Source organism: Ranitomeya imitator, chromosome 4, assembly GCF_032444005.1.
Source record: "Ranitomeya imitator isolate aRanImi1 chromosome 4, aRanImi1.pri, whole genome shotgun sequence".
In the NCBI taxonomy this organism is placed as follows: Eukaryota; Metazoa; Chordata; class Amphibia; order Anura; family Dendrobatidae; genus Ranitomeya; species Ranitomeya imitator.
This window is the reverse complement of record NC_091285.1, coordinates 580,863,146-580,886,174: the sequence shown is the minus strand read 5'-3', so window position 1 is coordinate 580,886,174 and position 23,029 is coordinate 580,863,146. Positions and strand designations below refer to the sequence as shown.

At 40.4% G+C, this 23,029-nt stretch overlaps 1 protein-coding gene across 1 annotated transcript in view; it reads left to right on the top strand.

The window, feature by feature from the left end:
- Positions 1 to 15,779, top strand: part of ITGA11 (integrin subunit alpha 11) — a 276,560-nt gene extending 260,781 nt beyond the window's left edge. Inside the window, exons 25-30 of the mRNA XM_069766420.1 lie at positions 3,958 to 4,068; positions 4,157 to 4,243; positions 5,254 to 5,364; positions 5,498 to 5,593; positions 7,186 to 7,299; positions 11,139 to 15,779. Of these exons, the coding sequence (XP_069622521.1) occupies positions 3,958 to 4,068; positions 4,157 to 4,243; positions 5,254 to 5,364; positions 5,498 to 5,593; positions 7,186 to 7,299; positions 11,139 to 11,198 (579 nt within the window). The 3' untranslated portion in view covers positions 11,199 to 15,779. The remainder of the gene's footprint in view (positions 1 to 3,957; positions 4,069 to 4,156; positions 4,244 to 5,253; positions 5,365 to 5,497; positions 5,594 to 7,185; positions 7,300 to 11,138) is intronic.
- Positions 15,780 to 23,029: the final 7,250 nt, after the last annotated feature.

Below are 23,029 nucleotides of genomic sequence, written 5' to 3'. Positions count from 1 at the left end.
GCTGTCCTGTCTGTTTCCTCACTTTTGCTTCCTCCGCTGCCCAGGAGATGTGGTATGATCAGACCATGTTCCTGCATGGTCAAACATTGCCATTACACAGCCATTACACAGTACACAGCAGGGGCACATTTATAAGATTATCTCAGCACAGGAAATTATTTAGACGTGAGAGTCCTCAGTGGCTGTTACCTTTTAATGGCTAACTGAAAAGATCGTAACAAATTGCAAGCTTTCGAGACTACTCAGGTCTCTTCATCAGGCATAGACTAATACAACATCTGAAGAATCACATATTTAGACACAGCACAGCACTGTCATTATGGGAGAGTGATAAACAGTTGTGTCCATAAATATTGGAACAGTTTGTAGATAAGGAGTGAATGTTTTATTGTCCTCTGATTGGGGTCTGGTTCTGTTATGATGCCCCTTAAGTCTTAAGTGCACATTCCTTAAATGATGTAAAAAGACATAAATCCATGCAACACATTCATTCCTGCACTAAGTGTGTCAAAGGTTGTCATAAGTTTATACTCACAGATTCTCCTGTCTCTCTGAGATTTGAAGTTACCTTTCAATACAAGTAATTTAAGATCCATAGCGCTATGATCAGGCATACAAAAATGTTTGGCCACAGGTAGATCCATTCTTTTTTCTCTTATTGTGTGGCGGTGAGAATTTATCCTTGTTCTCAGTTTCTGCCCTGTCTCCCTAACATACAGACCCCCAGGTGGACATTTGGTACATATAATTAGGTACACCACATTAGATGTGATGCAGCTGAAAGTACCTGGAGTTTTGTAGTCCTGATGTGAATTGGGGATCTTTCTCTTGTTCGTGGTCATTATTAGTGATGAGCGAATATACTCGTTACTCGAGATTTCTCGAGCATGCTCGGGGTCCTCCGAGTATTTTTTAGTGCTCGGAGTTTGTTTTTCTTGCCGCACCTGAATGATTTTCATCTGATAGCCAGCATAAGTACATGTGGGGGTTGCCTGGTTGCTAGGAAATCCCCAAATCCCTGTTCATGTACTATCAATGTAGCGGTAGTAGGCCAGAGGCCTGATGGGACATGAGGACAAAAGGTCACTTTCAAGCTTGACTATAAAAAGATTTGCATATCGGGGAGCCATTCTACTTCCCATTGATGTGCCAGTCTCCTGTAGATATATCTTGTAGTCACAGTCAAAGTAATTGTGGGTGAGGATGAATTTTATAAGTTTCCCCACAAAATCAGCATCAGTCCCTGTGTTTTCCATGAAGAATTTGCAGACATTTAATCCATCCTGGTGTGGGATATTAGAGTACAAAGATTCCACATCCATAGTGGCCAGGATGGTTCCTTCTGGTAGAGGACCTATTGCTGCTAGTTTATTCAATAGATCAGTTGTGTCCTGAATGTAGCTGGGTGTATCCTTACCAATGGTTTAAGAATACCCTCTACCTATCCAGATACCTGCTTAGTAAGGGTGCCCACACATGAAATAATTGGTCTTCCTGGATTTCCAGACTTGTGGATTTTGGGAAGCATGTAGAATGTCCCTATTCTTGGACTTTTTGGTATCAGGTCATCGGCCCTTATGGATTTGTCGGGTAGACAAGATACCAACTTGTTTAGTTCCTTGTAATAGTCCTGTGTAGGATCCGACTCCAATGTTTTGTAGTAGCGTGTGTCCATAAGTTGTCTGTTTGCTTCCCTCATATAGTCTGATGTGTTCATCATGAATATTGCACCTCCCTTGTCAGCAGGTTTGATGATGATTTCTTTGTTGGTTTTCAGAGACTGTATGGCCTTTCTCTCCTGGGCACTAAAGTTGGATGCTTGTCTCCTGTTAGTATCTATGATGGTGGATTTTATCAAATGTCTGAAGGAGTCTATATATTTATCCAAATGAGGGTTGAAGGTGTCCAGTCTGACCTCTTCTTGGATGTTAGAATCCCTTTTCCTTCAGTCGGATGTTTTCTGAATCTTCTGTATCACTGAAATATTCCCTGAGGCACAGTCTCCTGAAAAAATGTGCCATATCACTGCAGAGTTCAGTTTTATCCAGGATCTTAGGCTGGTTTCACACTTGCGTTTTAAAACGCATGCGTTTAAAAAAAAAAACACATGGTGGAAAAACGCATGTAAACGCATGCAAATGCTGCATTTTTTAGACGCATGCGTTTTTGGATGTGGTGAAAAAAACGCGGCGTTTTGACGCGTTTACATGCGTTTTTTCATGCATTTGCGTTTTTTAAACGCATGATGAGAAGTGTGTGACAGCTGCCAATCATCAAAATCAAGTAAAAATCCCACTATAAACAGAAATAGCTAGGGTTAGGGTTAGAGTTAGGGGTAGGGATCCTAACCCTAACCCTAAAGGGATCCTAACCCTAACCCTACCCCTAACCCTACCCCTAACCCTAAAGGGATCCTAACCCTAACCCTTAGGGTTAGGGGTAGGGTTAGGGTTAGGATCCCTAGGGTTAGGGGTAGGGTTAGGATCCCTAGGGTTAGGGGTAGGGTTAGGATCCCTAGGGTTATGGTTAGGGGTAGGGTTAGGATCCCTTTAGGGTTAGGGTTACGATCCCTTTAGGGTTAGGGTAAGGATCCCTTTATCACCTTTATGGTGGGGGGTGGCATATCAGTGTGTTTTCTGTTTTTTTTCTATAAAAACGCATGCATTTTTAACGCAACCAAACGCATGTGCTTAAAAACGCATGCATTTCCATTGACTCCAATGCATTTTTTGCCGCAAAAAACCGCATACGAACGCATGCTTTTTTTGCGTCAAAAAAAGCCTCTGAAAATTACTACATGTTGCATTTCTGCAAAAGAACGCATGCAGCAAAAAAACGCATGCGTTCAAAAACGCAACCAAACGCGTATAAAAAACGCATGCGTTTTTAATGTTAAACATAGGGAAAAAAAGCATGCGTTTTTTTGCGGTACAAACGCTGCAGATAAAAACGCAAGTGTGAAACCAGCCTTAGTAGGACAAAATGAGAGTCCTCTGGAAAGCACAGCCAGCTCCACTTTGTTGGGTTTAATCTGAGAGATTAACGACACAGTTAGATGCTTTTGTGTCTGGAATGGAGTGGTTGTCCAAGTTGTCAGGTTTTGGCTTTGTTTTGTATCTGTTTGCATAGAGTCCTGAATTGAGGCGCAATCTGTGCAGTTTCTTTTCCTTGTTATGAATTAGATGGGTCCGTAGTTTGTTGTAATATTGTTGTAATTTTTGCTCTGTGTCTGCTGTAAGTGTTTTCCTCAGAGATTCAAATTGTCCTTGGACTTTACTCTTTATGCTGTAGCAGACATTCTGAAGGTGATTCCTTAGTCTCTCAGACGTCCTGTGACAAAGGTTTTGTAGCTATGAAGAATTGGGTTTGTAATCCAGAGTCCTTTGGGAATTAGATTCTCCTTTTAACATTTCGATCAGAAAAAAACTGTCGCTGTCCGTTTGTGCACGTTTCTTCAGAAGTGGTTTTAGTTCCATAAAGATGCGGTACATTCTGGTATCCTCCATTTTGATACAGGAGAGATATATACGGTATCTTTGTACAGTGTTAGCCAGTAGATAGAATAATATTTGTAATTGAGAGTCCTCAGTGGTCGATACCTTTTAATGGCTAACTGAAGAGATGGTAACAAATTGCAAGCTAGAGTAGTCTCGAAAGTTTGCAATTTGTTACCATCTTTTCAGTTAGCCATTAAAAGATATCGACCACTGAGGACTCTCAATTCCAAATATTAATTGATGTAAAAAGACAGCACAGGAGCACTTTTAACACATACAGTTGTGGGAATTATTATTATTCCATGATCTATTGATTAAAATGAACTTTGTTCATGGGGCAATCCCTTTAAGTTCCAGTCTAGGGGGCACAGGTCTGGAAATTTTTGAGTAAATTACTGCTATGACAAGAAGCTATTCTGTAAATGGCTAAAATTGTAAACTTGAGTTCACTGCATTGTAGATCCAAAATTTGGGCTTCTTTCCAGACGACGTCACCATTAAGATCACCATCCCAGTTGCTACTCGTGGTGGAAACCGTTTGCTTCTTTTACAAGAGCTAGTCAATGACCAGGTACAGCAGAGCTTCTAAATATGAGAAGATTCCTGGGACATCAGATCTAAATGTCTGCACATTATTAACCCTATGTTTTCTGACGCAGGGGGATGAAAGGTGCACTGTCTGGGGTAATAGTACGGATTACAGAAGGAAGCCTTCTGAAGAGGACCTTACTCACGTGCCACAGCTGGTAATGTCTCCACCCGTTACACTATGTTCACAATTTTTATTCTCTTTCAGCTTATACAATAGAAAAGCTCCTGACAGTGAACGTATCCATAGCCCCATAGTCACCTCACAGGGGTCAAAGGGAAGGTCATTTTGCCCTCTATGGAGCAGGAATATAGTGGCATACCTGATTTTATGGGTGGGTCTCCAAAAAATTATAATGTGCTGTATACCTTTCGATTTAATGCTCATTGAGAGTAAGTTCCACTTCAGGACATAAGTTTATATATCCCAGGTTTATGTGTCCCAGGGATGTCACAGGCAGAGGAGTCACAGGCTGTACGATCCACAGCTGCTCCTGGCTATAATATGCTGCTGAAAATCCACTGCAGCTGCTAGGACTGGAGCGGGCGCCAATCCCAGCAGTTTAACCCCTCAAATTCCACATTCAATTGTGACTGTGGCACCTATAGAGTTTCCCCACCAGCCCCACCACAAAGGCAATCACAGGGTCCTGGTTGGTGGAAATGGCAACCGGAGGCCTAATAAAGGCCTCTGGGCCTACCATGTTCAAAAGCTCATTAGATCCTGTCAGAGGCGAGATTTAATAATCTACCGGTCAGTATAAGGGTAGGTGCACACAGTCGTTTTCTTTCCAAGCGAGAAAAACGGTCCGAATCTCCTAACCACATAACATACCATGTTGTTTTGTAAATCCCATTTTGTTTGGGTTTTATATGTGGATACACTGCCTTACTGACCATATAGTGAGTTCCGGACAAATACTGAACTCACTGCTATATTAGGACACAGGGCTCCATACAAAAAGCCATTGAAGTCTATGGGGTCTATTGTACCACATTAAAAACACAAGAGAAGCACATATTTTTTTCGTTCCTATTCTATATTGCACAAAACCCTGTCATGCTCCCCTGGATGACGTTTAGGGCTGGGTGGGTGCATTCTGCGCATGCTGTCTGCCTTTTCATTAGCCATTAGCAAATATCAGGGGTCAGTTTGTGTCTTTTTCAGAATCACACTAACTCGGATGTGGTGTCCATTGAGTGCACTATGGGTCTCGCTTCCAATCAGGAGGGAACGCTCACTCTTCACGGATATCTGTGGAGAAGATCTTTCAAAGTGGTAAGAAGCGGCGGCTGGTTGGATAGAGGTGTGGGAGCTAAGACTGAGTTGGATAAAGATTATATATATGAAAAACATAGGGGAAATAAATGGAGAGTGACTTTTCTGAATGTTAATAACATTTCTTTTACAGATGAATTTCCGCTCTGTCAGTCTGGTTAGTTTTGCTGTCCTGCAACGAAAGTTCCACAGTCCTTTTATCTTTCGAGAGGAGGAGCCCAGCCGCCAGGTGACCATTCACATTATATATTGCTGGCATAGGTCTTAGGATATTACTTACGGGGTTTTCACAAGTTTATGTTATGATTTCACTAAGTCACTTATGGTGTGGGTTAGGTATTGTTCACACTAGTGTTTTGTATGCTTCGTTGATACCTATGCTTTACATATTAGAGAATATGACAGAATCCAGTGAACATATTTAATTAACATGTGATTTTTTTGTGCTTGGGCACTTTCTTTCCAAATAAAGCTAATTACTATTCTATAGGTTCTTGTGTAGAGCTGGTATAAAGGCATTCAGAGCCACTGTGGCTCTCTACAATAGAACGGTAGACATATTGACTGCAGTATGGTACCTCTATAGGACAACATATTATGGATTATGTATTACATGACAGAGGCATATGGTGGTACAGCGGGACCCGATATACTTCTATAGGTGGAAGTTATATGAAGCAATAATATGGTTATGGACAAGAGCTCTATTACTAGTTATTAGTCCAGAGATTAATTATTATGGTGCTGGCCGTAACGGATGCACAGGTGATGGAAATAATGTCAAAACATCATAAATTGCCACAGGTTCTCACCAGTGTAATACTAAGGAAATCCTAAAACCATGGTCTGTCGGGGCCCTGAGGACTGGAGTTTGCGAAACACTGTACTAAAAGAATAGATTGAAGATAGAGATGAGCAAATGGATTCGCAGGAGCCTGGTCCAGCGGCCAGGTTAGCACACTGTGGCTACTGGTCAGAGGCCCTGAGAGCATCCGTGGCTCTTCTCTTGCTGGACTGGCACACTGTTGTGGCATGACTCACACAAAACATTACGTCAGGCCAACTAATCAAGGGAAGAGCCATCCGTGTAGGCCAGCAGGTCATAGGTGGCTCTCAGGGATCCCATCCGGCAGCCACAGTGTACTGACCTGGTCGCTGGACCAGGCTCCTGCAAATCAATTAGCTCATCCCTAACGTAAGATAACGGGAGCTCTGCTGTGGTCATTAGTGATAGTGAGTAAACCCTACATCAGTACCTTTGTACAGCAAGAGAAAATGTCTCACAAAAAATCATACCCATCATTGCAGGTTCTCTCCATTGAATGACCCTTTAATGCCCAGCTTTACCGCAGTGAAAAATGTATGAAAGTTGTCTACAAAACTTGGTGTCACTCTGTACTTTGGTTGACAAGGGTTTGTGAAAGTATTCAGCAGTAAAATATGAAAGTGTAAAAAAAAAAACAGGATCCCTTTGACTGTTTAATTTAATTAAAAAAAAAATGTATTTCATTTTTGAATCAGCAGAGTATGTCTGAATATTTAATGTATTTAGCTCAGTCACGCTGCTCGATTGTAGGGACATCCATATTCCATATATCATTGTATGGAGAAATCTGACTTTAGTATACAGTATGAAAAATGCCATAGAAGACGGAATTACCGTACTACAAAAAACACAGGCTCCTACTGCCCCCTACTGGAGAGTACATCCATTTACCTTCTGCTTTTTACTTAGTGCTTTCTTAATGGTGCTTAGAAATGTCCTTCTTATGTAACATTACTTGCACTGACCTGAAAATACATAATTGATTTCTTTTTTAGATCACCTTTGAAATTTCCAAGCAGGAAGAATGGGAGGTTCCAATATGGATCATAATCATCAGTACAATAGGTGGGCTCCTGCTACTGGCGCTCCTAGTCCTGGCTCTGTGGAAGGTAAGCCGCTGTCATGCTGAAGCCAGTCTGCTATCCTATATGAAGTTATAGATTTTACCTTTAATTCATGGTCACATCTTTGTATTACAAACTCTATAAGAATATGAAAATGCCATTTATACATTTCAACTATTTTATTTTGGGTTTCTTAATTGATTTAATGCTAACGACAAGCAATGAGTATAGGCTAAGGCCTGCACACCTAGTATTAAATTACCATACTGGTGCACATAAATTATGGCCAAAATACAAATAAATGTACAAACCCTATGCAAAAGCACTCTGTAATTAAAGGATACATGAACGCTATTATAGCTACAAATGTAAAAAACGCAAGACTGTTAGATCACAAATGTACAAATAGGCCATAAAGCAAGATACAATACCAGCTCCAAAAACGCTTTACACAAGGGCCAAAGTTAAAAGGTTACATTTTTATTAGATAAATAAAACAATAGATACAGAAAAAGTGAGAAAAACACTGGTTTGACAATAGTAGATACAGTAATAAATGGGTATGTGCGACGCAGCAAAAAATAGTTAAGAGATTAAATACTGCTCATTACTAATGAACATTTATCTGAACCCTTGACTCTCATAAGAAATCATAAATTGATATACTGTAGGCACCGTGAATCATAACTAGCATTTCATAATAACTCGTGAGTGTTTAGCAGTAAATACAATGCTAGAAGCCACTATACACATGTGCATAAATCATACAATGATTAATTCATGCAAGATCCATCACAAACAGTAAGATGCAATGATGTTAAGAGGCATCCGGAGGCATACATGTCAATGTCGATGAATATTGACAAAGTTGCCAACAGTAAAAATTGTTTAATTGATGAAAAAATGGAATACCACTAGTTTTAGACACATGATCCTGTCCTGTGCCTAGGAAGCATATGATGGCTTGATTAAAGCAATGTCAAATAAATAAGGTTCATAACATTACCTCAATAATCAGTCCAGGGATCCACCATACCCGACGCGCGTTTCGCGCTGGAATACCTCATGCAGGGGTTAATATAGTTTAGTAGTGTTTCTATACAGTCATGGCCAAAAGTATTGACACCCCTGCTATTCTGTCAGATAATACTCAGTTTCTTCCTGAAAATGATTGCAAACACAAATTATTTGGTATTATTATCTTCATTTAATTTGTCTTAAATGAAAAAGCACAAAAAGAATTGTCCCAAAGCCAAATTGGATATAATTCCACACCAAACATAAAAAAAGGGGGTGGACAAAAGTATTGGCACTGTTCGAAAAATCATGTGATGATTCTCTAATTTGTGCAATTAACAGCACCTGTAACTTACCTGTGGCACCTAACAGGTGTTGGCAATAACTAAATCACACTTGCAGCCAGTTGACATGGATTAAAGTTGATTCAACCTCTGTCCTGTGTCCTTGTGTGTACCACATTGAGCATGGAGAAAAGAAAGAAGACCAAAGAACTGTCTGAGGACTTGAGAAACCAAATTTTGAGGAAGCATGAGCAATCTCAAGGCTACAAGTCCATCTCCAAAGACCTAAATGTTCCTGTGTCTACCGTGCGCAGTGTCATCAAGAAGTTTAAAGCCCATGGCACTGTGGCTAACCTCCCTAGATGTGGACGGAAAAGAAAAATTGACAAGAGATTTCAACGCAAGATTGTGCGGATATTGGATAAAGAACCTCGACTAACATCCAAACAAGTTCAAGCTGCCCTGTAGTCCGAGGGTACAACAGTGTCAACCCGTACTATCCGTCGGCGTCTGAATGAAAAGGGACTGTATGGTAGGAGACCCAGGAAGACCCCACTTCTTACCCCGAGACATAAAAAAGCCAGGCTGGAGTTTGCCAAAACTTACCTGAAAAAGCCTAAAACGTTTTGGAAGAATGTTCTCTGGTCAGATGAGACAAAAGTAGAGCTTTTTGGGCAAAGGCATAAACATAGAGTTTACAGGAGAAAAAAAGAGGCATTCAAAGAAAAGAACACGGTCCCTACAGTCAAATATGGCGGAGGTTCCCTGATATTTTGGGGTTGCTTTGCTGCCTCTGGCATTGGACTGCTTGACCGTGTGCATGGCATTATGAAGTCTGAAGACTACCAACAAATTTTGCAGCATAATGTAGGGCCCAGTGTGAGAAAGCTGGGTCTCCCTCAGAGGTCATGGATCTTCCAGCAGGACAATGACCCAAAACACACTTCAAAAAGCACTAGAAAATGGTTTGAGAGAAAGCACTGGAGCCTTCTAAGGTGGCCAGCAATGAGTCCAGACCTGAATCCCATAGAACACCTGTGGAGAGATCTAAAAATGGCAGTTTGGAGAAGGCAGCCTTCAAATATCAGGGACCTGGAGCAGTTTGCCAAAGAAGAATGGTCTAAAATTCCAGCAGAGCATTGTAAGAAACTCATTGATGGTTACCGGAAAGGGGTTGGTCGCAGTTATTTTGGCTAAAGGTTGTGCAACCAAGTATTAGGCTGAGGGTGCAAATACTTTTGTCTGGCCCATTTTTGGAGTTTTGTGTGAAATGATCAATGTTTTGCTTTTTGCTTCTCTTTTGTGTTTTTACATTTAAGACAAATTAAATGAAGACAATAATACCAAAGAATTTGTGTTTACAATAATTTTCAGGAATAAAAAGAGTATTATCTGACAGAATTGCAGGGGTGTCAATACTTTTGGCCATGACTGTATATACCCGTGGCCACAGTGTATGTGAACCGCTTATTAGTTTAATACTGTAGCAGTGCTGACCTTATCATTTACTTTTTGCATTGTGCACTGGGGATTTGGCCACCTCTTGGGCCATGCACCCTATTTACCATCTTTCCCAGACTGTTTTTTTAATTGTGGTAAAGCCATTCCCTGTTCTGTTCATCCCCAGTTCCTTTAAGGCACAGGCACATGGGGTGGTGAATCTGTAGAATTTAGGGTACCACCTTGTCACTGGTGAATGAGTAAAACGTTGTGATCAAAACTATAAACTGTGTACCTCAAATTTTTTTATGTGTATTGCAATATTATAATTCATGGATTAATTAACTGTGGAGTGCTATTGCAGAGTGTCTATCTACATAATTATAAATACATTCAGATGCATATTGTTCTCCCACCCTCCCCAACACTAGTGGGTCCTTTATTTGGTTTTAAAGCGTAAGATGGACATATGTATACATACAATGGCTTCCATCTGTATGAAAATATGTTTTAGACAAGTTTATCTTTAGCAGGGCAGACAAGGTTGTGTTTGATCAGTGTCACCATAGTGTGATCCGATTTTCTCGGATGAGGAGCAGATGGAGAAAAAATTTCTCCTCCATTCTATCAAAGCGCGAAAGCGTACTGTACTCAGATGTCATCCAAGCGCAGTCCGATGTTTCCCATGCACTCATTGACTTGCATGGCTGAGTGCAATCCGAATATCAGATCAACGTTTGCACGCAGTGACTTTTTTCCTTGGACAGTCTCTGTCCAAGGAAAATGTCTAACATGTTTACAGTCCCATAGGCTAACACTGGTCTGAGTGCAATCTGCTGTTTTGGCGAATCACACTCTGACTGAAAATACATTTGTCAGCACCTGCCCTAATACAGTATAGACAAAATAGGTTGGGGTTAATGGTGCATATGGGACCTGCAGATTCACTGGCAGCATCAAGTGCACATAGTCCTGCCGCAAACACTAAAAACCTTGGATACGTAATTGTCCATCACCATTTGGCAGAAAGGTGTCGATAAGCTTTTGGTTAAGTGATAGAACTCCAAGGCCGACAGTCTCCGAGACTATACGACATTAGCATTTATCTTTTGGTCACCCATAACTTGCCTTTTTCCTTTGCAGCTGGGATTCTTTAAACGGAGCCACCACGAGAGGGAGGAAGAAGATAAAGTTTTGGAATGAAATTGCAACATCAGAATAAGACTCTTGGCCCACAACCTGTGCCACTACATATATGTACCAACCCAAGGGGCCCAGGGGGAGAAGATGGCTGCAACTCTGAGAGCGGAAAACCAATGGACAGATGCAATAATCTCAGAAAGGCCGACTTGCACAGGGCTGAAGACGAGATGGTGACTTGAACATTCCCACCAGATGCTGCCTCGGGGAGTAGGGCGACCGGCTCCTGCTCCATCTTTGGCCTCTATATTTATTTCTGTCTGACCTGAAATTCAAAGAACTTACAACCAAAGACTGAACTTGCGTATTGTGACAGGTTCTGCTCAGGGATCAACCTATCAGTCACTACCAAAAGGTGGAGACCACTGCCTGTTTCCCTGGAAGTCACGGTCTATACCTGAAATTACTATCCTTATTACTCTCATTTTCTAGGGTTTTTGTTTTAGTTTCTGTTGAAAGACCACTGTAACATGGCCGGGGAACAGGGGATGAGAAACCGCAGTAATTTGTCTGATGAAATGACGGAAAGTAGGATGAAAAAGAATGTTAAGATAACAGTAGAGCCATAGTTTACAATCATGCACTGATCACGTTCTTTAGTAACTCGTAGAAAATAACTGTTTCATGCTTTAGTTGACGACAATGTTCACAAGCGCAAAACTGGACTACTTATATATTATAAAAATCGGTGCCGTTTTATAACCGTCAGGCTTCATGTTTATAACTAGAGCAGTCAGATATTGGAGCAGTTTCCCATAGAAATGTATCATATTCCAAATATCATCTTTCCAGTGCAGGTTGGAAAATGAAAAGCAATATTTATATGGATGCAATAAGCAACAGATTCATAATTTCCATCAAAACTTCCTATTCTTAAAGGTGCGGCATCACGCACTCCTGGACGAAACTCTACCCATCCAAGGAGCGCCAATGGCTGCAGTTTTGTTTCACAACCAAGAGGACATTGCCCACTGCAGGTAGCAGGAGTTTCGGCCACAAGACCAGCAGTAGTATGTGAGCGCACCATAAGGCTGACTTCACAATGTTTTTTTAGGTTTTTTGGAGCAGATTCGATCCAAAATCCCCCTCAACAACACTTCAAAAACTCTTGGAAAACGCGTGTAACAACTTTGCTGTTCATTTGAGGAGTTTCTTGATCTCTTTTCTCCCTAAAATGGTTTAAAAACTGCCTGATAGATCGAAAATGTGTATGTCACTTCTTTGATGCTGATCCTGAAGGAAACCTCTTCAAACTAGCACTGTCCCATCAAAAGGGTGTTTCAGGACAAAACCATTCTAAGGATATGTGTACACTGCTTCTTTTTTGGGTGGATTGCGCCTGAAAAAAAAAACACAACAAAAATGCCCCATAAACTGAACAAAACAACGTTGCTGTGCACATGTTCTTCTTTATGTCACTTTTTTTTAAACCGCTTCAGTATTTTGAAACCTTGAAGTGGTTAAAAGAAGTGACCTACTCATTAATGCAAATCTGCCACCAGTCACCTCAGTCAATTTTCCTGAAGCGGCTTTACCTGGCAAAACTCGACAGCTATGCCGGCGTCTAAATGACGCCATGTGAACATGCACTCAGGGTATGTGCTCGTGGAGACTTTGTGATACATTTTTGGAGCTGAAACTGAGCATAACCTCCATGTTTTTGAGAAATTTTCAGATTTTGAGGAGGATTTAGAGAATTTAGGCTCAAAGTCCACTCCAAAACTACCTAAAAATGCTATACATGGCTTCTTTTTCAGGCAGATTCAGCCTATTTTGCATAGTAATGTCAAAACGACATTGGTGTGCGCTTGTTTCCATTCTTACGTCGTGTCTCTTAACTGCTTCAAGGTTCTGAAACCCTGAAGAGGCTAAAAGAAGCGATCGGTCCATTCTTCAGGCAGCTTCTGCTAGGAAGCCACCCACTCTCTATACTTGAAATTATAGAAAAAAAGACGCAGTGGAGTCGCCACAAAAACGTCTGAACAGACGCCGGCGAAGTTGCTTCAAGAAAATTCTGGCATTTCCCTCATGCGTCTTCAGCTTAAGAAAAGCCGGTGGGTTCCCCACTGTCTACGAGATGCTATGTACATACCCTAAAACTCAACGCCGCTTCAGAAAAAGAAAATCCCCCACAAAACTTCTCAAAAAAAGCTTCCTGAAACATTTTTATGCTTGAAAAACTCGTCAATGTGATGTACAATAAAGATTATATTGTGGTACCGTGTTTGTAAAAAAAAGAAATAAAAAATACTTTTATGCCCCAAAAAGACAAAAATACTCTAGAAGTGATACCTTTATATACACTAACCGCCTCAAAAAGCTGTGCTAGGATGTGTGCAGACTGAGGTTTTCTGAGCTCAAAATTGCTTCAGGAGACTTTCTTTGTGGAGTTTTTGGAGAAGTTATTCTGGTTTTTTTTTCTGCACTTTTTTGCAGTCTGACAGCACCAAGCATGGTCAGGATTTGCTTCAAAGAAGTGACATGCATTTTTCTTCCCGCAAGACATTTTTTAAAAAGGCTTTAGCAAAATGCTCTAAAAAAAACTCCTAATATGGACAACATAGAAATAGATTTTTCAAAGCATTTTTTAACTAATTTTTTTTTATCAAGGATTTGTAGCGAACTTGCTAAAAAAATTCCTATGAAATTTCCATGTGAACATAGCCTAAGACGTTCTAATCTAGCACATGTTTTATACCTTGTATCATAAAAGATTTCGTTAAAAGAATAATTGACAATACTTTTTGTTCACATTTTTGCGTTTAAAAGTATTGCGCAAAATTGGAAAAAAAGCCACTTTGTACCAAATCAGCACCTTACGTACAAACAGGTTGAAGCTCTGCCTCATTTAATTCAATAAAGCAGGGCTACAAAATCAGACACAACCTGTGCTCTGTGGTGGGGCGGGTTCTGGATGAAGGCGGCCATGTTTTGGAATTCTGTTCAAGCACTTCAAATGATTCATCTTAAGATTTCTTTAACATGTTGGCGATAAATCTGTAGTTTGTTCAAAATGGGAAAAAAAAGACAATTCTCAACACTTATTTTGAGTGCAGTATTTTTAGGTTAAGCTGGAGTCACACACAACGTAGAAAAAAATCGGTCCGTTTTAGACGGACGAGAATCGCACAAATGTTTCCTGAACATTGAACCGTCTGTCGTCCGATTGGAATGCGAGGATGCACCCATAGACTTGCATTGGCGAGTCCGATCCGATAATCGGTGACAATAGCAGCCTGCTGCGATTTTCTCGGCTCGAGGAAAACGGCCGACAAAAAATCGGCTGCTGGGAGCTGTCCCATAGTTAACATTGGTCCGAGCGCAATGCAATTTTTTATCGCATTGCACTCGTCCGTTTAAGTCGCCAGTGTGACCCCAGCTTTAAGCTTGTAACCAGGCCCCATTTATATTAGGACCTGTCTAGGCTGAGAAGTGGGCTCAAGAGCATCCACTAATGGATCTTCACTACATACATTGAAGGTATACGTATTCCATGAGCCACTGCATGGTACCTCCCTATGACACCATATTATGTAGATGTTTCCCCTAAAATCATTGCTCCATAATACAGTGTCTGGTGGGGCAAACCAGTTTTTTTTTTTTTTTTTTTTTTTTTTGGGGGGGGGGGGGTTAAAATTAAAGCATAGGCACACTATGGAAGTAAAGTTCTGTGGGTGTTGTATTATGACTCTGTCCAAGGAAAAGATGGTACAGAACCATGAAATGGTCATAGATGTTTGAGGCTTTGTGCCGGTCTCACGCGTCCAACCTTCATGGTCTGAGTACAGATAGTAATGTCCGTGGGTCACCTAATCTGACTTCAGAGCCTCATGGGCATGTATAAGGCTGTTGAGTTCCGTTGAGGAGACCTCTGGCCGGGCTGGACATCGCGGTTTGCACTCAGTCAATGAAGGTTAGACGTGTGAAAGCGGCCATAGAAAGCAGAAACACAGGTGCATTTACAATGAAAAATGATTGTAAATCAGGACGCTCCTTCACAATAATCATTCCTTCTAATCAGACTGCAAGATCAACTGATGAGAAAGCAAAATGCTAAATACTTGTTGATTGGGAGCAATGACCTTTTAGGCAACACAACAGACAAATAGTCTCGGCAGCACATCACCCTGTGTAAACAGGACCTGTGCTGCCGAGAACAATGGCAGCCTAAGTGCACTGAATAACCTACTACAGTTCACACTGTGAACAGGCTATTAAACGTCTGCCGACCGCTAGATATTTATCAGCGATGGTTTAGTGCCGCTGGTCGGTTTGTGTAATCAGACCTTCAGCCATGATTTAACCCCTTAGTGACCGAGCCAAATTTTTGAAATCTGACCAGTGTCACTTTATGTGGTAATAACTCTGCAACGCTTCAACAAATCCCAGTGATTTTGAGATTGTTTTTTCGTGACACATTATACTTTATGATAATGGTAAATTTTGTTCAACATTTTTTGTGTTTATTTATAAAAAATATCAAAAATTTGAGAAAAATGTTAAAAGATTAGCAATTTTCTAAATTTGAATGATTATCCCTTTAATCCAGATAGTCATACAACAGCAAACCATTAATAAATAACATTTCCCACATGTCTGCTTTACATCAGCACCATTTGTAAAATGTTATTTTATTTTGTTAGCATTTTAGGAGGTTTAAAAATGTAGCAGCAATTTTTCATTTTTTCAAAGAAATTTACAAAATTTATTTTTTTAGGGACTTATCCATGTTTGAAGTGACTTTAGGGGTCCCATATATTGGGAAACCCACAAACGTGATACCATTTTAAAAACAGCACCCCTAAACATATTGAAAACTGCAGTCAGGTAGTTTATTAACCCTTCAGGTGCTTTACAGGAATTAATGCAAAGTGGTATGACAGAAATGAAAATGTGTATTTTTACCACCTAAATGTTGCTAACTTCTAAACAGATTACTACAGCCGTCAGACTCTAAGGCCACTATTTGGTCATGAATTGCCATGGCAAACATCAGGACAACAAAATCATGATCTGAGGGCACCAATTGTGACAAAGAAGAAGCCCCCACACTCTGTTAACCATTTATAATGATGTAGTCACTATTGACAGCAGCATCTAAGGGGTTAAACAGATTTAGATGGTGCAAATACTGATCGTGGCTGGTACAGCAAGTTGTCAGCTATAGTGTACAGCCGACAGCTGCTGGATTGTCATCTGTATGGGGAGGCTATTCTCTTATATGTCAGGTCAATTAAAAGGCGTATTGGCGGTCATTAAGGGGTTAAGCTGTACGCAGAAGAAATAATAACACCAAGGCTGAGTGATTTTTATCATCAATAATTTTAGCACCTCCAAGAGAATAATTGTTTCTGACCAACACATATTTGCAGTTGCGTAACTCGAAACTCATGGGCCCCGATGCCAAAGCTCCAACGGGGGCCCCCAAATATTTTAAATCTTTAATAGCAATAGTCTTTTTATATAGGCCACATGGGAATTTTAGGGCCCCCTAGGCTCCAGGGCCCGAGTGCGATTGCAACCCCTGAACCTGTTGTAGTTACGCCCCTGCATATTTGTCACATTAACCAGAACAGTATTTTCAAATGTGATGGAAAAAATACATTTATGGATATGAAAATGAACAATATTTGTGATGAAAGTTTTTCTTGAGAAAAATCATTCACATTGCGGAGATTATCTTTTTTTTTTTATTAATGCCTCATTCCTATCGACACATTGTACAATGCACAAATCATTACATCTACAGCCTGCTTAAAGGGAATCTGACAGAGGGTTTTTGCTGTGTAATCAGAGGACAGTATGAGGTAGGGCTAAAACACTGAATTCAGTGATGTGTCACATGTCAGGCTGTGTCCTGCTATTTACTTACACTAAAGGTTTTATCACCTGGTAATTACCACTGTCTGGACAACAGCAGCTAATGCATGCTAGTCTGACTCCGACCCTCCTCTGATAAGCAGCTCACTGTCAATAGACAATATACATACAGAGCCTGGTGCAGGCGGGGTTAGCTTTCTCAGCTCTGCTACATGCCGCATCTAAAAACTCTGTTTTTGTCACAACTAGTGATGAGCGAATGTGCTCGGATAAGGTGTTATATGAGCATGTTTGGTGCTAACAAAGGCTCTTCAGCATGATCGAATAATATGTTTGAGTCCCCGCGGCTGCAAGTCTCGCGACTTTTTGACAGCCACAACACATGCAGGGATTGCCTAACAAACAGGAAATCTTTGCATGTGTTGCAGCTGTTGACTAGAACATGTTATTCCAGCACACCAAAGACACTCAGCACACGAGCATGCTCATATAACACCTTTTCCTAGCACGTTCGCTCATCACTAGTGCTCATCACAACTGCTGCACCCAGTAAAATAAATGATACATCGCTGGATTCAGGGCCTCTTTCTCTACATTATGCTGATCTCAGATGAGGTAGCAAAAACCTGCTGACAGATTCCCTGTCTCCAGCTGGCACTATAGAGGTATGGGTGAAGATTTCTCTAATGTGCCATACTAACACTGCAATATTTAAAGAATGTAGTTTTATTCTGCAGCATCTCCTACTGTACCAGTTGTGACTTGTATTGTTCAAGATTATTGTATCTGTTTTTATTATGTATACCCCTCCTCACATGTAAAGCACCATGGAATAAATGGCGCTATAATAAATAATAATAATATATGCCAATGAGACAGGACTAGTCCGGCAGGACATCTCATCCTGGTGGAACACCTTCCTAAGCATGATTGACAACTTGCATACAATACTCATTATGGTAGGACTGCTATGTCTTGTTGGGGACAGTAAAAAGACCTGACAGGTTCCCTGCAAGAAGGGTTAATCTGGATGTCAATAATTTCTGTACAATTAGAGATCAAATATTGGTTCATGAGTTGCCAACAAACACCGTCCTAGTGCATGATTATATTCCAGGAAGCATGTACTGGATACAGTCACCAGTCCTCAGAACAGACGCATGATGAAGAGTGGGACAGATGGATGGCATTGCTTATGTCCGTGTTGTAATACAGTGGTACCACTACAAGGACACTCAGGCCTCTCTTTCTATGACTGCTGGTTACTTTTTCTGGTGATGAAGAATGTGGTGCGATACATGTTCTTTTGTATTTTGTGCTATTTAAAAAAAAAAAGATTAAATACTTTTTAAAAACGTGTTCTCCAAAACATTTATTATTCTAAGAAACTATAAACACCTTAAGCCAATACCACAAAGCAAAGGTGCAGCACTTATGTCTTACTGCAGATAGGACAGAAGGGGAGGCTTCTGCTGCAGGCAGTTGTCTTACAGCCACACACAAGACAGTGTATAGGAAGAAGAGCATGGATGATGACCTGAGACACACACGCAACATATTTTATATACTGTGTTTCCCAGGAGTTTATTTTTTTATGTTTTAAATGAAAATATTGAACACCATTTTTCAAACATACACAATAGAGTAACAGGAAAAGCAAAGATCAGGGTAGAGAAGGGAGGAATATAAGGGGTGATCAGATATGACGGGTATTCATGGTTCAAGTTGACATGACCAGTAGTATCTAGATCTACACTCCCTGACAGAAGTTATGTCGCTTATCCATATTATGTAAATAAAAGCTTATCACGTTAAATTCATCCATAGGGTTGTATAAATTATTCTTTTGAAAGCTGAAACCCTCCGAAATGTGGTTTAGGTTAAGAAAATAAATTGGCATCAATGCAGATATATTTATCACTTAATGGACACAGAATGGTCAGATTTTGGCAAGACAAAAGTTTTGTCGCCTGGTCATCTAATGCACCCAATCATAGTTTACATCCTCACCTGTGCTGAGTAAATGATCGGTTAATTAGTGTGTGTGTATCAAAAGAAACCCAGCACCCCAGACTTTCACTTGAACTGCAACTTGAGCTCTGACAACATGCCAAAAATCCACCCTGCGACCAAAGCCTGGATTATCAAGAGGCTGAAGACCAGATCCACTGCAGAGGTGGCTGGCACCTTTAATGTGTCTCAGCGTCAAGTACAAAGAATTAAAAAAAGATTTGAAGAGACTGGAGATGTGTTTGACAAGCCCAAGTCTGGCAGACCCCGCAAGACAACTGCTCAGGAAGAACGTTTGTTGGTTAGAAAATCCAAAGTAAACCCCTCTTCCACTGCAGTAGAGCTCCAACAGGCCTGGTCACCTCAAGTCCCTGTGTCAACTAGAACAGTTTGTAGGATTCTGTCTCGAAATGGCCTCCATGGTCGAATCAGTGCCCAGAAGCCAGCACTAAACAAAAGGCAAATAAAAAACTGTGTGGCATTTGTAAAGTCCCACAACCTGCTAAACAGATGGATGCTGGAAAAGTGGCAGAAGGTGGATTTCTCTGATGAATCTTCAATAGAATTACACCACAACCACCGCAAATACTGCAGAGACCTACTGGACCCCGTATGGATCCAAACTACACCCAGAAAACAGTTAAATTTGGTGGTGGAAAGATCATAGTCTGGGGATACATTCAGTATGGGGGTGTGCAAAACATTTGCAAGGTGGAAGGCAATATCAATAGGCTAAAATATCAAGAAGTATTAGCTACCTCTTATATTCCCATAGAATGTAAGTCCGCAAGGACAGGGTCCTCACCCCTCTGTACCAGTCTGTCATTGTAAATTTATTTACTGTTAACGATATCTATAACCCTGTATATAACCCCATTTCTCATGTACAGCGCCATCTCATACATCCATCTCTACAACAAAGTTCCTCCAGGCAAAAAAGATCAAGGTGCTCAAGGACTGGCCAGCCCAGTCACCAGACATGAACATCATTGAGCATGTTTGGGGTAGGAAGAAAGAGGAAGCTTGGAAGACAAAACCAAAGATTCTAGATGAACTCTGGGAGACATGTAAGACTGCATTCTTTGCTATTCCTGATGACTTCATTAATACATTGTATGAATCATTGTTGAACGGCATGGATGCAGTCCTTCAAGCTCATGGAAGTCACACCAAATATTAAATATGACTCTAATAGCACCACAACTTCATTCACCAATGTTATGCAACATATATTTGTATTTTAAGTTAATTATTTGTTTGAATATCACATTACTTTCTGTGGGCGACAAAACTTTTGTCTTGATAAAATCTGACCATTCTGTGTCCATTAACTGATTAATATTTCTGCATTGATGCCAATTTATTTTCTTAACCTAAACCACATTTCGGAGGGTTTCAGCTTTCAAAAGAATAATTTATACAACCAATGGATGAATTTAATGTCACGTTATAAGCTTTTATTTCCATAACATGGATATGCGACATACAGTAACTTCTGTCAGGGAGTGTGTACAGTTTTAGCCGAAAGTATTAACACCCTTGAAATTATTCCCCAAAAAATGAAGTATTTCTCCCAGAAAATTATTGCAATTATACATGCTTTGTTATACACATGTTTATTTCCTTTGTGTGTATTGGAATAACACAAATGAAACAGAGAAAAAAACAAATTGGACGTAATTTCACACAAAACCCCCAAAAATGGGTCAGACACAATTGTTGGCACCCTCAACCTAATATTTGGTTACACACCATTTTGGAATAAATAACTGCAACCAATCGCTTCCTATAACCATCCACAAACTTCTTACACCTCTCAGCTGGAATTTTAGGCCACTCTTCTTTTGCAAACTGCTCCAGGTCTCTCATATTTGAAGGGCACCTTCTCCCCCCTAGTAATCTTAAGATCTCTCCACAGGTATTCAATGGGATTTGGATCCAGACTCATTACTGGCCACTTTAGAACTCTACATCGCTTTGTCTCCATTCATTTCTGGTTGCTTCTTGAAGTACTGTATGTATGGGGTCCTTCTCCTGCTGAAAGACCCATGACCTAGGATGCAAACCCAGCTTTCTGATAATTGACACTAAATTGAGACCCAAAATCCTTTTGATAATCTTCAGAATTTTTTTCTGCCTCTGGCACTGGGTGTCTTGACTGTATACAAGGCATCATGAAATCTGAACACATCTTTGAACCTTCACCATATTTGACTGTAGGTACTGTGTTCTTTTATTTGTACGCCTCATTTCATTTTCTGTAAACAGTAGAATGATGTGCATTACCAAACAGCTCTAACATGGTCTCACACAGGCTGCTTTCCCAAAATGATTTTGGCTTAGGCTTCTTTCACACTTCCGTCTTGAGACGGCCGTCATAGTGCGTAGGTGCGACGTATCGACGGTCCTTGTAAAAAGTTTGGCAAACGGATGTAACGCATCCAGTAACCTGACGGATCCATCGAATTTGGTAGTACCTGAATTTTAATGCATAAAATTCTGGAGAGACAGAGATCCTGTTTTTTCAAAAATCGACGGATTTCGACAGGAGGAAAAAGTCAGAAGTGTGAAAGAGGCCTTACTCACGCACATTTTAGCAACTGCAGTCTATGTTTTTTATGTCTCTGTGTCAGCGGTAGGGTCCTCCTGGGTCTCTTGCCATAGGGTTTCATTTCATGCAAATGTCCGAAGATAGTTTGCACTGACATTGATGAAACCTGAACCCTGAAACTGCAGTACAGCTTCTATTGCTTCGGAACTTGATTGGAGCTGCTTATCCACCAGTCGGACTAACCGGCATTGCAACCTTTCATCAATATTTTTCTCTGCTGTCCACATCCATGGAGATTAGCTACAGTGCCATGGATTGTAAACTTTTCAATTATGCTGCACACAGTGGTCAAATGAACATCAAGATCTCTGGAGATGGACTTGTAATCTTGAGATTGTTGATATTTGTTGACAATTTTGATTCTCAAGTCCTCAGACAGTTCTCTTCTTCTCTGTCCTCCATGCTTTGTGTGGCACACACAGACACACAATACAGGTGTGATTTTCATATTGCCCACACCTGTTACTTGCCACAGATGATTTTAAACAACCATTGCATGCTTAAAACAGTTGTTTATCTACGATTTTGGAAAGGTGCCAACAATTTTGTCATGTCATTTTGGGGGTTTTCCGTGAAATTGTGTTCAATTTGCCTATTTTTTCTTCAGTTTTTTTGTGTTGTTCCAATACACACAAATCAAATAAACATGTATAACAAAACAAGTGTAATTGCAATAATTTTCTGGGACAAATACTTCATTTTCTGGAACAATTTCAAGGGTGCCAACACTTTCGGCCATGACTGTATATTTGATTTGCTAGTCGTAAATTTACCAGAATAATCCTGAGTGAATAGGTTACTTTACTTTTCTTTCTGCTTCTCGGTGACACATTGTTCCCTTCTAGAAAAAATAAAGTGTTTTGGGGAGTGATATAGGCCTCATATGATGAAAAAAGGGAGAATGGGGAAAACATTAAGAATGGGAAGAGAAGTATGAAAAAAATGGGGGGAGGGGATAAGAGGATACCTAGACTTCATCCAGCCCCAAGGTCACCCCAACTAGAGAGGATAGGAAAAGTGAAGGTTTTCCAGATAGCGTCCACAGATGAGTGCAGGCCTACAGACAGAGAGGGGAACCTCCTTGAAGCAATTTTGGATTTGCTGTTTGATGTGGTGGTGTTAATAGTATCTCTCAGGTTGAAATACAGTTTTTGCTCTTTCTTTCTTCATGAGCTGGGAGACTATATGCTGCTGTTTGTAAAGATCAAAGGGCCTGGTTGGAGTAAGCTCCATATTATAGGATGTATGCATATAGGTAAAAGTACACTGCTCAAAAAAATAAAGGGAACACTAAAATCCCACATCCTAGATATCTCTGAATGAAATATTCCAGTTGTAAATTTTTATTCATTGCATAGTGGAATGTGTTCAGAACAATAAAACATAACAATTA